We start from the raw sequence: 16,021 nt of genomic DNA, 5'->3' as shown, positions 1-16,021 counted from the left end.
CCTTCCACAAAGTGCTGACACCAGAGCCTGGGAGGGTTTGCTGCTCTTTGGGAAGAGACATGAAGGCTGCTGCTGCCTTGGGCTGTCTGTTACATCTCTGGCTGTTCTTGCCTGGCTTTGCTGAATGTGGTTATCAAAACCTTCCCAACTCCAGCTGGGACAGCTGTAGGCATTTGTCAGAACCGTCTTCCATCCCCAGACTTCTTCTGCCTTTGTAATTCCCCTGCACTCGAAGTGGAATTAAAAGCCAACCTGAGACCTACTCATTTTATGGCTGAATTACTTCAATTTTCACTGCCTGAGGCTCCTCACTCTTTTCCACCACGTTGCTCCTAGCCTGCTGGGACTCTCTCATTGCCCACAACAGTTCCTCTTGTCCTCTTAAATTGACACTTCCCTCCATGAGCTCACAAAATGGACTCTGCAGAGCTTATTTCTCTTACATCTCACCCAGCCTGGGTAGGCACACGTGTGCTCACTACAATCACTTTCACATTGGCTCAGAGCTATTTTAAACCTTTACTTTTTATTTTTGGCAGATGCCAAATGCATTGATTCCTGGCTGATAGAAAAGAAACCAAACCCCAGACCAGCCAGAGAAATAAACCACAAACCCAACCTCCACAGAGGATTTTTTTCCCCTGTGATTTAGTGCCTCAGCTACAAGGACCTTGACCGGCTGAACGAAATAGTTGGTGCTCACTCTTGTGTGGGGAAAGAAAAGGTCCTTGGTGGCTTTGGATGCACATTTTGTGTAACTTGAACACAATTTAATCTTGGGGAGTTAAAAAGCAAGAGTTTAAGCTGATGGCTCACAGCTTGAGACAATAACTACTGGAAAAAATCATGCAGCTATCTCATTATTTCTCTGAGCAAAACTCCTGGTTTCAGTGAAGCTCTTGTGTTTCAATAGTTTGGGATACAAAAGTTTGGGAATTGTTTCCAGGAACAAAGCTTTTCTTTGAAAGACAACTGCAGCTAAAAGTCATAGAATGGTTTGAATTGGAAGGGACCTTAAAGATCATCCAGTTCCAACCCCCCTGCCATGGGCAGGGACACCTCCTCCTAGATCAGGTTGCTCCAAGCCTCATCCAGCCTGGTCTTAAACACTTCCAGGGCTGAGGCATCCACAACTTCTCCGGGCAACCTGTTCCAGCATCTCACCATCCTCACAGTAAAGAGCTTCTTCCAACCTAAATGTACCCTGCTCTAGTTTAAAGCCGTTGCCCCTTGTTCTGTCACCACAGCCCCTTATGAAAAGTCCCTCTCCAGCATTCTTGTAGCCCTCTTCGGGTACTGGAAGGCTGCTCTAAAGTCTCCTTGGAGCCTTCTCTTCTCCAGGCTGAACAGACCCAACTCTTCCAGGCTGCCCTCACAGAAGAGGTGCTCCAGCCCTCTGCTAATCCTCATGGCCCTCCTCTTCTGGACTGTCTCCACCAGATCCATGTCCTTCTTGTGTTGGGGGCTCCAGAGCTGAACACAGCACTCCAGGTGGGGTCCCACCAGAGCAGAGCAGAAGGGCAGAATCATCTTATATGGAAATATAAGGAAAAAAACCTAATGATCAGATAAGCCTTGAGTGAAAAATTCCCATACAGATGTAGGTCAAAAAGAGTCACTGGGTTTTAAGCTCAATGAGCTATTTTTCTGGGTTCCTTGCTTGGAAGAAGTTTAGGGGTTGGGTCATCAAGGATCATATCTTTTCCCTACTATTTTTATCCTGGAAGAACCACCAAACCCAGGAGTCATACACCTTCATTTCAAAGACTCAAAGGCTGTCTGGTAGCTCTTCTACAGAATGCAGTGCTGGAAATGCCATCAAAATAGAGATGTTAGGTGGAATTAAGCAAGATGATGCATTTTGAAGGCAGTTTAAGAACCTCTAAGGCAGAAAATAAGTAAACCCACTGCACTATCACCTCAGGCATATCAATATCCTGCAGCGGAACAAACCAGATGCTCTCATTATGTGCTGAATATGAAATGGACTGTCCTGGGGCTTCAGGATCCTGATGAGACTGGTTGAATTAGCAGCTGGTTAGTTCTAATCCAGGCAGCTCTGGCAAAAGGACACCCTGTAGCTCCATGGCAGGAAAGGAGCTGGAGGAGCCCAGGGAGGAAATCAGTCCCTGCAGGAACTTCATGTCCCCATGGCATACCAGAGCTGCTGCTAAAATGTTGTGACAGAGGAGATGGTGGCCCAGAGTGTTTTCTGGGAGGAGAAGAGTTGTTTGTGCTAAGCAGGACCTGAAATGGGCAGTCAGAGCATGTCCTAGAGGTGTGGTGTGTGGGGACTTACTGCATGAGCTTAGAAGCAGGAAAATCATGAAGAGTGGTGGCCAGGATGGGAAAGGGTGATGAGTAGCAAGTACACCAAGGAGAACATACAGCATCAAGGGGAAGTAGAGAGGTTGTGGCAAGGCTTAGCAGCAGTTCATATGGCAGGAGTGTGAGGTAGGCTCCTGTCACCTCCTGCCTCATTGTATTGGTGGGGTCTCTGGTTTGCAGGATGCAAGCCCACAGGGCATCCCAGGAACTGTTTCCCTGGACAATAGCATCCATCTTTGGCAGGAGGCAGAGGCCAGGTCCTTACAGCTGGCATGCCAGGGCTGCATTTTGTGTTGGAACAGGAGCCTCTGAGCAGGAGGGAATAGGGACTGAAAGTGGCTGCAAGGCCAAGCTGCAAAGTGTGGAATGCTCTGCCATCCAGAGAGAGCCTGGTCCAGGGAGCCTTACACAAACCCAACACAAACATGCTGCTGTAGGCAGCAAACCGTGGGAGATAGCTGGGAAACTGTTAACCATCTTAGCAGAATCACTCACTACTCTTCAAAGAGCTCCTGCATGGGATAGCTCCATCAGGTGAAGCAGAGCTCCAGCAAAAAAATATTAGGATCCCTCCTGACTAGGTCCTCCTTCAAAACCCTTAGCTGTTTGATCTCTAATCATTTCCCACTGGAGCCCCACACAACAGCTACAACAACCTGCCCTGCTCTCATGTGCCACACTGGCTCCAGATGTGAGGACACAAACTTGGAGAACATCAGGACAAACAGCTGTTCCTGACCCTAAACTCTCAGCCCCTTGGGCTTGAGAGCCAGAGGGCTTGAGGCAGTTTCTCTGCTGTGAATCACCAGCCTGAGCTGGAGAACTTCTTCAGCATCTCCAGAAAAAGCAAGTGTAAAAATAAACAGGATATAAAAGTCTATTAGAAAGAGGAGAAGTGAGAGCACAAAAGATTTCACAGGAGAAATCTTAGTTACTAATCCAAACCATGCCAGCAGTCAGTCAAGATACCCAACAGCCAGTTTAGCTGTGCCTGGAGAGATCATGCTGCATGATGCTGCAAGAGATGGGACTGTCACCACTCATACCTTGCTTGCAAAAGAAAATCTCTAGTAGAGGGAGAGCTAGAAGTCCCTTTCCTGAGCCTCTGAAGACTCTGGCTTTGACAAAACCCATCTAGGAGATGTTCAAATGACTGACCCCACAAAGCAGATACCATATACAAATAGGTAAAGCTGGGGAGCCTGCAAAGCCAGGCTGATGAAAAAGGTTGGTCAGGAGCAGGGGACTACAGGAAGACAAATCACAAAATCCCAGTATGGTGGGGGGCTGGAAGGGACCTCTAGAGGTCATCCAGTCCAACCCCACTGCTAAAGCAGGGCACCCACAGAAGCTTGCCCAGGATCACAATGCCCAGCTGAATTTGGAATCTCTCCAGAGAAGGAGACTCCACAACCAATCTGGGCAGCCTGCTCCAGGGCTCCAGCACCCTCACAGCAAAAAAGTTTCCTTTCATGTTCAGATGAAACCTTCTGGGTTCCAGTTTGTACCCACTGCCCCTAGTCCTGTTAGTGGGCACCAGTGAAAAGAATCTGGCCCCATACTCTTGCTCCCCAGCCTTTAGCTCTTGCTCCCCAGCCTTTAGCACTTGCTGAGCATTGATCAGATCCCCTCTCAGGCTGCTCTTCTCCAGGCTAAACAGCCTCAGGGCTCTCACAGAGATGCTCCAGGCCCTCAGCATCTCCATTACCTCTGCTCCCTGTCTCTCTTGAACAGGGAGCCCAGAACTGGACCCAGAACCCCAGATGTGGCCTCACTAAAGTAGGCCAAGTTTCAGCACTACAATGCAGTAGAGAAATGCTTTAAAGCCAAAGTGACCACAGAGCCTACAACCAAAGTAAGGAAAGCAGACTTCTTTCTTTGTTGTTGTTTAAAAAAGGATACATCAATGAGTGCATGTTTTCAAGCTTGCTGGACACTGTCAGAGAAATTCTGTACCTTTTCCTGTTGCCAACCAAAGCGTGCTTATATGGAGTTGATTAGCCGCGAATTATGAGCACACATCACTTGTCTGAGAAGGAATTACAGCACAACCCAATAAACAGAGCTGTCTTTGCCCACTGGTCACCAGTGGCCCTGATGAGGAGGCTCTTGGACTTTCCTATCCAACCAGGAAGGAATCTTCGTGTTGATTTGAGTCACCTCCTGGGAGCGTGCCTCTTCCCAGTGCTACGGCGTGAGAGGGGACAGGGCTGGTGGGGTCACTGCTCTGACGTGCAGACCTGGACAGGAGCTCAGTGTGTACAATGCACTTGCACAGGTGGGAAGAGTTCGTGCAAGCTGGGATGCCTTGAGGGCTTGGATCTACAACAGAACCTGCAGCTGCTACCATATTCCATTAGAGAAGTGCAGCCAGCGTCATCTTTACAGAGGATATTGTGTGCCCTCCACAGACCTTTGAGCCCTTTGTGAAGGTGGAGAGCCACACTCTTACCAAGTTTGTAGGATTCTTTTTGTTTGGTTGGGAGGGTTTCTTGTCCTTCCTCTTTTTGTTTTGTTTGTTTTTTAACAGAAGGGGAAACTGAGGCACAGTAAGGTGGTGTGACTTGCCCACAGTTGGTGGCAGACCATGAATCCCCCCTGGTCTTGTTTGTTTTCCAGCTCCCACCTGGAATATGGTTAGAAGGGGGGAGAAGAACAGCAGCTTCTGCTGGGGAGAGGGGAAGGGGTGTCTCTCTCAGTGGTGATGCCTGGCAGGGGGGACAATGGCACGCATGGTTTTTGCCAGCCTTGAGAGGCAGGAGAAGCAAGGAACCTGAAATGGAGAGGCAGGAGGTGGTTGGTCAGGCACTGAGCGAGAGGCCACAGCTCTACAGGATGCATTCGTGCCTCTCTGTGGCTTTCAGGGCTTCGTGCATGCTGGCAGCGGAGAGCCTCCTGTTGATGTTCCTGTACCTGCACCTCAGGAGGTTCCAGAAAGTAGTCCTCAAGTCTCGGTTGAAGAAAGCATAGATCAAAGGGTTGATGAGGGAGTTGGTGTAGCCCAGCCAGAGCAGAGTCCTCTCCAGCCTCAGGGGCATGCAGCTGCAGCGGATGCCGCAGATGAACGGCCGAGCCGTCGACATCAGGAAGAAGGGAAGCCAGCAGAAGGTGAAGGCCCCCACGATGATGCCGAGGGTCCGAGCTGCCTTCTGCTCCCGCTTGAAGATGGAAATGTTCTTGCGGTCCTGCCGGAGCAGCTTGGAGAGCGTGGCGCATTCCTCCGCCGCTTTGGTCCGCCTGGAGCTGCGGTGGCCGCGGCTGGAGGCCTCCAGGCAGTAGACTCCTTCCTCCTCGTAGTGCTTGGGGAGGTTCATGAAGCGGTGCTTCTCGGCGCTGTCCTTGGCGGCCCGGTAGATCCGGCTGTACATGACCAGCATGACGGCCATGGGGATGTAGAAGGCGACCCCCGTGGAGTAGACCGTGTAGCCGAAGTCCTGGCTGATGAGGCAGACTCTTTCCACCGTGACGTTCTTGGCCCAGCCAAACAGAGGAGGGAGTGTGATGGAGGCGGAGAGCAGCCAAACGATGAAGACCATCTTGGCCATCAGCTTCCCGTTTTGCCTCACGGGGTACGTCAGCGGCCGAGTGATCCCCAGATACCTGGGGAGGGAAGAGTGGCAAAGGTCAGGGGGGTTACAAGGTGTGAGGGCTGCCAGGGGGGTTGTCATTCCTAATCACCTGCTCTTTCTACCACCCCATGCAGATGGGAGATGGCATTTAACTGCTGAGGGCAGGCTGAGCCCCACGTGGCCTCCTGGGGAACTAAAGGGCTTAAAAGCCTTCACCTGCCACCAGAACTACTGTGCACAGCCTCCAGCCATGGCATGTAACTCACTCCAGACTGTTGCCCATTCAGGAGTGGGGATAGGTGATCCACAGAGTGATACTTGCACCAGGTCCAGACGAAATGAACAGACTTATAGCAGGGTTTGGTGGGAGGTGGGAAGGACAACGGTCTTCTCCTGTTTGCCCAAGGTGACTTAGGAACCTGGGGAAGAAGTACAACCTGAGATGTCCCTGAGGTGAGTGTGGGAGCAAGGAGCAATCTTGCCTTAATGGGAAAACTTAAGGGTATGTCTGGATGGCCACAGAAAGCAAAGATAGTGATGGACTGCAGTGCAACTCTTGTTTCACACCTCCTTTCAGCCCATGGACTGTGTGCTTGCATCTTACAGCACTAGTACTCATGTGCAGCACCACTGTCAGCAGCACACCACATCCCTCCCCTTCCCATCCAGCCTGCAATGTTAGAACAAACCTACAGGTTCCTGGCAAGATCTGATAGAGGTGACCTCTGACAATGAGTGAGATCTCAGCAGTGAGACAAACAGCTGGAGCAGTCTGCTCCCTTGCACGGCCCAGAGCTCCCAAAGTGATGGTGTCCAGCACTCCCTCAAAAGCAAAATGAGAGGAGCTCTGAGCAGGAGACCCCAAAAGCATGTGGTGGCCTACAGAGTCACCTTTTATCTTGTCAGCTTGACTGAAAGGAGCTGGAGGCTGCATCAGCTCCTGGTTAGACAATGGAGTGTCACTGACTCCAGCCTTGATGGAGAGGGTTTGTGTCACTGAGAGATTGTTAGAGGTTAGCTGGTGAATTACAGCTGTAAACAAAGAGATCAGTAGAGAGTTGGCCACCATCAGCCAATGCTGTCCCTGAAAAACATCTGCCTGCTGTCCAGCTCAACCTTTATCTGGTCATATAGAATAGTTTGGGTCAGAAGGGAACTTAAAGATCATCCAGTTCCAACCCCCCTGCCATGGGCAGGGATACCTCCTCCTAGCCCAGGTTGTTCAAGACCTCCTCCTCATATGTGGGTGATTTGCTTTAGGTGACACTGCCTTAGCAGAGGGGTTGGACTAGATGACCTTCACAGGTCCCTTCTAACCCCACCACGCTGGGATTCTCTGCTATGGGTTTCTTCTGTGTTCCAGGGGTTTGAGCCCAACCTGCCTGCTCTCAGCAATTTGTAGCATTTGGAGGTGGGGATTGTGTCAACTTCTCCTTGATCCTGGATGAACTGTGCCAGCCCAGAGGGGCAGTGAGCACAGCAGCTGAATGCTGGTGGAGGGAAGAAGGAGCTCTTCTGCCAGAGAGGGAGGTTTCTGCAGAGTTTTGCCTCTCTTGTATCATTATTTCTTTCCTGACAAGCTGTCTTGTTGTAGGTGTTAGGAGAGATTTTTTTTTCCCCTTCCCTGATTACTTCTATTCTCCAGATCCTCTCCCAAGGTTGGAAAAAGATGGAAATAAAGATAAAAATAAATCTAATTCCTCCTCCTCTCCTGACCACTAAACAAATTCAAACCTAAAGCATTCTCCCCTGACTTCCTGATAAAATGAATTTGAATTCTTTCACTGAGTTATTCTCTTCCTGTTTCCCTCCAGTCACAAAACCAGGACAAACTCTCCATGACTACCCGTGTTGCTGGAGAGCCCAGCACTGCCTATGAAAGAGGAGATCCAGTGAGATGAGGTGGACACTGGGGCTGGTGGTTAATTCCAAAACAGTCCACCTCCTCCTTCCTAGCAGGGCTGGCCACAGTAAGAAGTGATGAGCCCGGCTGGAAGGTCAGGACTCGGAGAGATGAGTGGGAGCAGGTTGCCCAGAGAGATGGTGGAGGTCCCATCCCTGTAGACATTTGAGGTCAAACGCAACAGGACCCTAAGCAACCTGCTCTAGCTGCAGATGTCCCTGCTGACTGCAGGGGGTTGGACAAGATGACCCTTGAGAGTCCCTTCCAAACAGCTGCACTCTATGATTCTGTGCTCTGCAGCACCCCAGGTTCACTCTGCATGCCCGAGCCCAGAGCTGTGCACTGAGCTGCCCTGGGGGATGCTGTCACTGGGTTTGCTCTGGAAGCCAATCCGCTGGGGATTTGCTGCACCTTCAGGAGCTGCCAGGGCAGCACAGCAGGACACAGGGTGCCAAGGTTTAGAGAGCAGCCAGAGCTGACAGGTGTCACCTCCACCAGTGCTGCTGAAGGAAAGGGAGCTGCACTGAGGACTTTGCTCAGAATTCTGATGAGAGCAGGGAAGGCCTCCAAACAGGCCAGGCTTGGGGTGGGGGCAGGCTGCACAGAGCTGCCATCAAACTCACAGCCAGTTCTCTTCCTTTGAATCTGTTTGGGTTTTTTTCTGGGGGTGTCTCGTGGTTAATTGACTAATCTGGTAACCAAAGCCAGTTTCCACGGCAGTCATTTGCCAGCAGCCTGTGCAGCATCCCCACTGTGCAGAGCTGACTGTGTAGCCTCTCCTTCTTGCGCACTAAACTGCTTCCATGTCCTTGCTCCCCCAGATTCCTGGGAAGCCCAAGCCCTGCCCCAGGCTGGTCTCCACCACCAGCCTCATGGATGAGGCTGTTCATCACATCTAGTCTGTACTTAGTGATAATTGATGAGTCCTGATGTCAGGGATTAAATAACAAAGAAAACCAAAATCTCTCCAAGGTTCCCCATCTCCATCCTGCAGCTGGTGCACTGGAAAGGATGAACCTCTGCTCCCACTAGTTGGCTTAGCCCAAACGAGCCCAGAATAGGGCTTTCCTAGATCCCAATATTCTATCACAATCCCCTGCCTCCTCTAGAACAAATTTAAGCTCCGTATCCTACTTCCAAGCTGATGCTATGGCTGCCTCAGCCTGCTGAAGGAGAAGGAGCCTCCAGGTGGAGGATGCAAAGGGCAGCTGGAGACTGCATCTACCCTGTACCTTCCTAGAATCATAGACTCAGAGAGTGGTTTGGATTAGAAGGGACCTGTAAAGCTCTTCTAGTCCAACCTCCCTGCAGTCAGCAGGGGCATCTGCAACTAGAGCAGGGTGCTCAGAGCCCCAAACAGCCTGACCTGCCATGGTACCAGGGATGGGACATCTCCCACCTCTCTGAGCAACCTGGGCCAATGTTTTACCACCCTCAGTGCAAAACATTTCTTCCTTCTCTCTCATCTAAATCTCCCTTTTGTAGTTTAAAACCATCACTCCTTGTCATGCTGCAACAAGCCCTACTCAAAAGCTTGTCCCTATCAATCTGGAGCATATAATCTGATTTTGAGTAGAAAACACTTCCCAGGGAGATGGAAGAGCCCCAGTGGGGCTGCCTGGGAAATGGATGGAGACTTTTCCCTCCACTAGGAAAACCTCAAGTGATATGTGGGGTTTGGAGAAGTTCCTTTGTCAGCTGCTTGGCATTGCTGTGGACAGATCCATCAGAAACTGAACAGCCAGGAGGGGGTTTGTGCTGCTAATATTTTGGTTTAGGGTTGTGACATTAAAGAATCTATGACATTGGCAGGCTTCTCTCTTAGAAAAATGTAAGAGAAAGATGGATGTTTCCAGCATTTTTTCTTCTGGGATTTGAAAGAAAATCAATCAAAACTCCCTTCAGACAAGATTAGTTCTACCAGCTTCAATCAAGAGGCTTTTAGAAAGCACTCTGCATTAATAATCAATAGTAGCAGCCTACATCCTCACAGCGCTCGTCATCCTGGTCAAACCAAGCATCTCTTCTACCTAAGCTAACCAAAATGTGAGGACTCCTCAGCCATCAATAGAAACACAACTTCCTCTTTGGCTGAAACAGGCACCAGTGCTGACCATGCTGGCATTCAGGGCAGAACTAGAGGAGATACTTGCACTCCTGAGAAGCCCCAGAGCTGTCCCTCTTCTTCCTTGCAGGGCAGGAGAAACAGCTAGGCATCGTCCTATGGGGAGATGTCAGCCCCACTGGGGTGAGCAACCACTTCAGCTTTGGTGGAGCAGGCATTTGAGGCTCTCTGCACACTCAGCTGCTTATTTGCTTTTGCTCTGTGGTTGGCTTTGCTTTGTAGCAGCAGAGAAACAGAAAAGTGTGCTTGTGGAGATGTTTCCACCAAGAACTAAACCAAAAAGCCTGGCCCATCTGGGTCAGCTGGGGTAGCAAATGCAAGCATGGTCCTGGGTCTGTGCTCTCCCTCTGTCCAGCTCCATAACTGCCTGCAGGGACACCTTCCACCATACTAGGTTGCTCAAAGCCCCATCCCACCTGGCCTCTTTCTGGTCAGCCTTTGCTCTTTGTCTCTTTTCCCACCTGGAAATGCATCCTGGGCAATTTCCCTCTTACCACCCAACTTCCACATCATGCTTTTTGTTATGGGGATGGAGGTTTGAAAGCAAACAGTAACACTGCAGCCCAGCCAAGCTCTCAGCATGACCTGGCTCCTGTGCAAAAGCCCCTGAAGAGCAAGCCAATGCTAGCAGCCTCAGACTCTGTGCAGCCTCTTGTATCACAGATTTTTCCTCCATCAGCCTGCTGAGAGGTCTGAAGCAACCTGCTCTCTCCATCATTTCCTTTGCTGCAGTGCCTTTTTCCTGTCTAATGGTGAAAAAAGAATGGTGGAGGTTGTTGGCTGGCACTTTGAGATGTTGCAGCAGACCTGAGTAAGTGCTTGAGAGCTACATGAGAGGAGTCATGGGACCATGTCCCTGTGGGGTGGGATGACTTTCCCTCCCTGAAGCTCAGTGCTGGCATCATGAGTTTGGCAGCAAGGGCCTGAAGCTGGCCTGCTGCTGGGCAGCTCTCAGCCCTGCAAAGCTTGTCTGGGAGAGATGGGCAGAGAAGGTCCACAGAGAGGTGGAGGGGTTGCTGAAGATAGAAAAAGTGTACTCACAAGATCCTCCAGCATCACCCAGTTAAGAGATCCTCCTTGGCTGTACGACCAGTGGGTGCAGCCTTAGGGCTGCTCCTGTTTAAGCTGAGAATTCAGCCCTGGCACGTGTGGACCTTCCCATGCTGGTGTTCACACCTCCCCAGAAACATCCTGCCCGACCCCCTCCCGGTGGGGAAAGGCAAACCAGCGTCAACCCTGGGCACGTGCCTGTGTGGCATCCCCGGGGCTTGGTCTGCTCATGGGAGTGGTGACACTGTGTGGCAGAGATGTGATGGACAAGTGGAACGGATTGCCACGGGGTTGGTGAAAGATCTCTCCTGTTTCTGGGGTGTTGGGAAGAGTATCCAGGGAAAAGGGGGAGAGGGGGAGGGAAAAATGAAAGAGCAGGGAAAAAAAGGACAGGAAATCTCTCCAAGCAAAGCTGATGTGATTAGTGTGGAGCTGCCTCCCTGCTTCTCATGCCTTTCACCACTGCATTCCCTCCTTCCCCTCTGCCAGCCACGCTCCTGCCACCTCCCTGTGTATTCACTTCTCTTGCTAGCAGGCTTTCCAGAAGGACAAGGTGAGCTGTCCAGAGAGCTGGCCCTTGCTCTGCAGGGACTTGGCTTTCCCACCAGGGCTGTGGGGCAAAGGGTGGCTCATAGGGGAGCAGTTGTGGTGGGGAGGGCTTCAGAGCAGGACCTGCTGTTTGTTTGCCAGGAGATAAAGTTAATCCCCACCAGCAGGATGTTCTCAGTGCTTTCTGCTTTGTCACCCTAGTTCACACCTGGGGAAGGTGATGGGGAGGTGGTGGAGCTGAAGGCACACAGCTTGTTGGTTCTCTGCCTTTTCTCAGCTGCTTGTCACAAAGCAGCCTGGCTCAGCAGTGCCAATGTAACCCCAAACCAGCCCCTGGAGAAAGCCAGCACGTGCGTCAGACCTGGCCCTGGCCCACCAGCTCCTCAGTGCCATGTCCCCGGTGACGCAGGCTGCTATAATTAGAGCCATGGAGGTGCTGACTTGCCCCAGCACTGCCCGCTTGCCAGATGGGCTCAGCCTTTCTCTCCCAGCCCCAGCAGTGGGGCTTGGAGGCAGCACCTCAGAAAGGCTTTTTCTGGGCTAAACTAGAGGTCCTGGGGATGAGGGATGGGGTTGGGGGAGTTGCTGACACATTTAACCAATGCACAAGTCCAGGGAACAACAAATTATCCCATAGGATTGGGCTGCAGAAGCCCCATAACCATTTTTTTGTGTGACTAATAACCAAGAGCTCCAGCCTCCTGCCATGGGGAAGGTCAGATCACTGGTCTCTCCTCTACATTGTGTTCCTCAAGCCAAGAAGAAGCAATGTGGAGAATCTGTCTAGAACTGGAAGACTAAGCAAGAAACTTAGACAAATTACTTGAGGAAGCAGCTTAAGCCCAGCTCTTCCAAAGGCTGAGGCATCTAACCCCTACAGAAAGCCCTCAGCTACCCTGTGTGCCTGGAAAACACCTGCAGAGGCTTTCATCCAACCAGGAACATGATTCTAGTGGCCCTCAAGCTCCAGAGACACCCTTCTGTTCCAGCCCACCTGAATACAGGGCAGGTGCCTCACCCTCCCTTACCTGTCCACGCTGATGATGCACAAGGTCATGATGGAGGCCGTGCAGCACATAACATCCATGGCAATAAAGACGTTGCAGAAAACCTTCCCAAAGAGCCACTCTCCCCCGACCAGGTCTGTGATGGTCACGAAGGGCATGACGGCAAAGGCCACCGACAGGTCGGCGGCCGCCAGGGACACCACCAGGTAGTTGGAGGGCTGCCGGAGCTTCTTGACGATGCACACGGAGATGATGACCAGCAGGTTGCCAGCGATGGTCATGAGGATGATGATGGAGAGCACCACGCCGATGACGATCTTCTCCGTGTCCCCATAGAGCAAGATCTCCTCGCCGCAGTCCGTCGCGTTGGTGAGGTTGGAGGAGGGCAGGTCTGGCTCGGCTGGCACGGAGGGTTCCTCAGTCATGAATGGAGGCAGGAGGGGTTTTTGAGCCGGGTGCTGCTGCTCTGCCTTCTCCACAAAGAGAAGATGGTGCTCCAGAAACCGCCTGGGGCCGACCCCGAGCAGCATGCTCCGAGCTCACCGCAGCGGGCAGCCACACCAGCTCTCCCCCAGCAATGACACCTCCGGTGACAAACCAGAACATCTTGTCACGAGCAGGATAAGAAAACACAATACCCCCCCACCCCCAGCTCTTGCCTTCGTGTGCTCGGCAAGGAGCTCCTACCCAAGTCTGCTTACAGGCAGGCAGGTTGCTGGAGGGTGCCTGGGGAGAGCTTCTCTCCGCTCCTTGGGAGCAGGGCTGCCCAGTCCACCTGCAAGGAGCTGCCGGCTGGGCTGTGCGCTTCTCCAGAAGGACAGACAGCAGCAGTCCCTCCTAGCTGCCCCTGTTTTCATGCCTTGCTGCTGAGCTGTGCTGCTGTTCTGGCACCTCTCCCCTGCATCCATACATTGCAATTCCATGCAACTACATCCCTATTCCCCACATGTGACTACAGCAGAGTATGTGACAGCACACGGCAGGCACCAACGCCTGCACACGCATCTGCCTGCTTTGGCACATCGGCTTCCAAGCTGGGACTGAAAACCCATGCCCGTGGCACGTAATGGCAACAGTCCTCCGGGAGCAGGATGCGGAGCCGGGAATGGCAGCGGGAACACCTCCAGCACATGCGGCACCCCCAGGGTACCACTCACAGCCAGGGCATCCCGGAGCTGTAAGCATCACCACCACGCACCGAGCAGAGACGCACCGAGAGCAGCTCCCACGCTCCCACCCGCGGCTGCTCACCCCTCTAAGTATTTCCCAGCCATCAGCAGGGAAACTTTGGGGCAGGGCTCACCCCTCTGCAGGGCTCCGAGCGGCAGGCACAACCTGCAGCCCTTTCTTTTTTGTTTCACAACCCCTTTTCCTTTTCCCTTTCCCTTGAAGGGAGTTTTGTTTAAATCGAAACAGGATTGCAATCCCCTCCTCTCCGTGGCAGCCCCCACCTAGGGTTGAAGTGATGGGGGTCTTGGACTTACCTGTGCCGAGGGGGTGAGACATCCTCCAGGCAAGCCCCTGCGAGCTCCGGGCAGGAGAGAAAGCGAAGAGCCAGCCCTGGAGCATCCTTCTCCCCTCCCCGCCTCCCGGTCCCTCCTACCGCCCTCCCCTCGCCTCTCCCCGGGCAGGGACCCAGATGGTCCTTGCTGGCTCCCTCTGAGCCCCAGGGAGGAGCAAAGACCGGGGATGGGGGGGTCAAGGTCCAGGTCCTGCAGCAATTTGTGAAGCTTCCAGTGACCTCGAGAGAAAGGCTGGAAGTTGAGAAGATGCCTTTGAAGGCATTCGTACGGCACAGGAGCAGCAGCCTGCAATCCAGAAGCAGGCTAGAGAGGATGAAAGCCTTCTCCACAGCACCCTTCTCTGTGATTTTTGTTTGTTTGTTCCTTTTTGTCTCTGTCCCTGCCCCCTGCATTTTTCCATCTCTGCTTATTGGGAGGTCCTGGATGCATGCAGCTCTGCACTGAAGAGCAGCAAACAGCCAGGGACATGCAGACCCCTAAAGGTCAGCCTTTGCCTTAGAATCATAGAATCATCTTGGTTGGAAAAGATCTTTAAGATCAGAGTCCAACCCTTAACCCAGCGCTGCCAGGTCACCACTACACCATGTCCCTCAGCACCACATCACAGGGCTTTGAAACCCCTCCAGGGATGGGGATTGCACACTGCCCTGGGCAGCCTGGGACAGGGCTTGGCAACCCTTTCTAGAAAGAAATTGTTCCTGATGTCCAACCTAAACCTTCCTTGATGCAACTTGAGGCTATTTCCTCTTGTCCTGTCACTTGTTCTTTGCAGAAGAGCCAAACCCCCACCTAGCTCCAACCTCCTTTCAGGGAGTCATAGAGAGCCAGCTCAGTCACCCATCCTGGTGCTGTGCAAACACCCTGTCACCCTCCAGCCTTCCAGAGAGGCCCCATCTCTGGAGGCATTCAAGGTCAAACTCAATGGGGCCCAGATCAAGCTGCTCTAGTGGCAGATGTCCCTGGAGGGATGTTGGACAAGATGACCTTTGAGGGTCCCCTCCAACCCAGCACATTCTGTGGCTGCAGGCAGAACACCTTTAAATCTCTGAGATGCAGAGGACTGCGTTACCTCGGGTCAGAGCCGGCACCAACCCCAAGAGGCTTTAGGGGCAGCTGTTCCCTGCAAAGGCACATCTGCAGGGATGCACTGCTGAGCTGCAGCAGGGCTGGTGGGGCTGTGCTCAAGCCAAGGTTCCTCCTTTGCTGCTCGAGCGTCGCAGCGTGCGTGGGAGGCTGGCTAAAATAGCTTCCCTGCCAGGGCAGTGTGTGCTGAAGCTCTGGGCTGGCTTGATTCTCTCTGTGTGCTAGGGGTGGGGCTTTCCTCAGCCCCTCAACGTGCCAAGATGGGATGGGGCTGACACACCAATGAAACCTGCAAAGCCCAGTTCCTGTGAGGGGACTCCATGAGGAGCAGCTGAGGGAACTGGGGCTGCTCAGCCTGGAGCAAAGTAGGCTGAGGGAGACCTTCTGGCTCTCTACAAGTGTCTGAAAGGAGGCTGAAGCCAGGTGTGTGTTGGTCTGTTCTTCCAAGGAACAGGCAATAGGATGAGAGGAAATGTCCTCAAGTTGCACCAGGAGAGGTTTAGGTTGGACATTAGGAGAAACTTCTTGACTGAAAGGGGTTCTCAAGCACTGAAACAGGCTGCCCAGGGAGGTGGTTGAATCTCTCCAGCCCTGAAAATGTTCCAAAGAGGCAAAGATGTGGTGCTGAGGGCCATAGTTTAGCACCAGCCCTAGTAAAGGATGGCTGGAGAGGATGAGCTTAAAGGTCTTTTCCAACCAAAACAGTTCTGTGATTCTGTGAGGGACCTGGGGAGCAGGGGCAGCTTCAGTGGCCAGGCTAAACTCACTAATACTTGCAGAAAATTCCACCCACGATTTCCAAAGAGAAAGAAAGATCTGCAGATCTCCCTGCTGCAGGACCAAAGGATGCTGCAGTCTCAAACCCCAGACAAATCCACCCAAGA

At 52.3% G+C, this 16,021-nt stretch overlaps 1 protein-coding gene across 1 annotated transcript; it reads right to left on the bottom strand.

Annotated features, from left to right (window-relative positions):
* Positions 1–304: 304 nt before the first annotated feature.
* Positions 305–14,035, bottom strand: LOC137446748 (5-hydroxytryptamine receptor 7-like). The gene is made up of 4 exons (XM_068149705.1): positions 14,016–14,035; positions 12,553–13,115; positions 4,231–5,928; positions 305–1,530 (listed from the first exon to the last, which is right to left on the bottom strand). Exons 2-3 carry the CDS (start codon positions 13,059–13,061, stop codon positions 5,157–5,159), a joined length of 1,281 nt encoding a protein of 426 aa, XP_068005806.1. The 5' UTR covers positions 13,062–13,115; positions 14,016–14,035; the 3' UTR covers positions 305–1,530; positions 4,231–5,156.
* Positions 14,036–16,021: the final 1,986 nt, after the last annotated feature.

Source organism: Melanerpes formicivorus, unplaced genomic scaffold, assembly GCF_026170545.1.
Source record: "Melanerpes formicivorus ecotype bairdi unplaced genomic scaffold, bMelFor1.0.p_v2 SCAF_18, whole genome shotgun sequence".
Lineage (NCBI taxonomy): Eukaryota > Metazoa > Chordata > Aves > Piciformes > Picidae > Melanerpes > Melanerpes formicivorus.
Note: the sequence above shows the minus strand (reverse complement) of the source record. Positions and strands in the feature narration are given on the sequence as shown.

Bases quoted from the DNA above. Each gene is read 5' to 3' on its own strand.
- LOC137446748 (XM_068149705.1), bottom strand. From the start codon at position 13,061: ATGCTGCTCGGGGTCGGCCCCAGGCGGTTTCTGGAGCACCATCTTCTC. The intron at 5,929-12,552 runs GTAAGGGAGGGT...TTCCCTCCCCAG, and splicing joins TGCATCATCAGCGTGGACAG to GTATCTGGGGATCACTCGGC.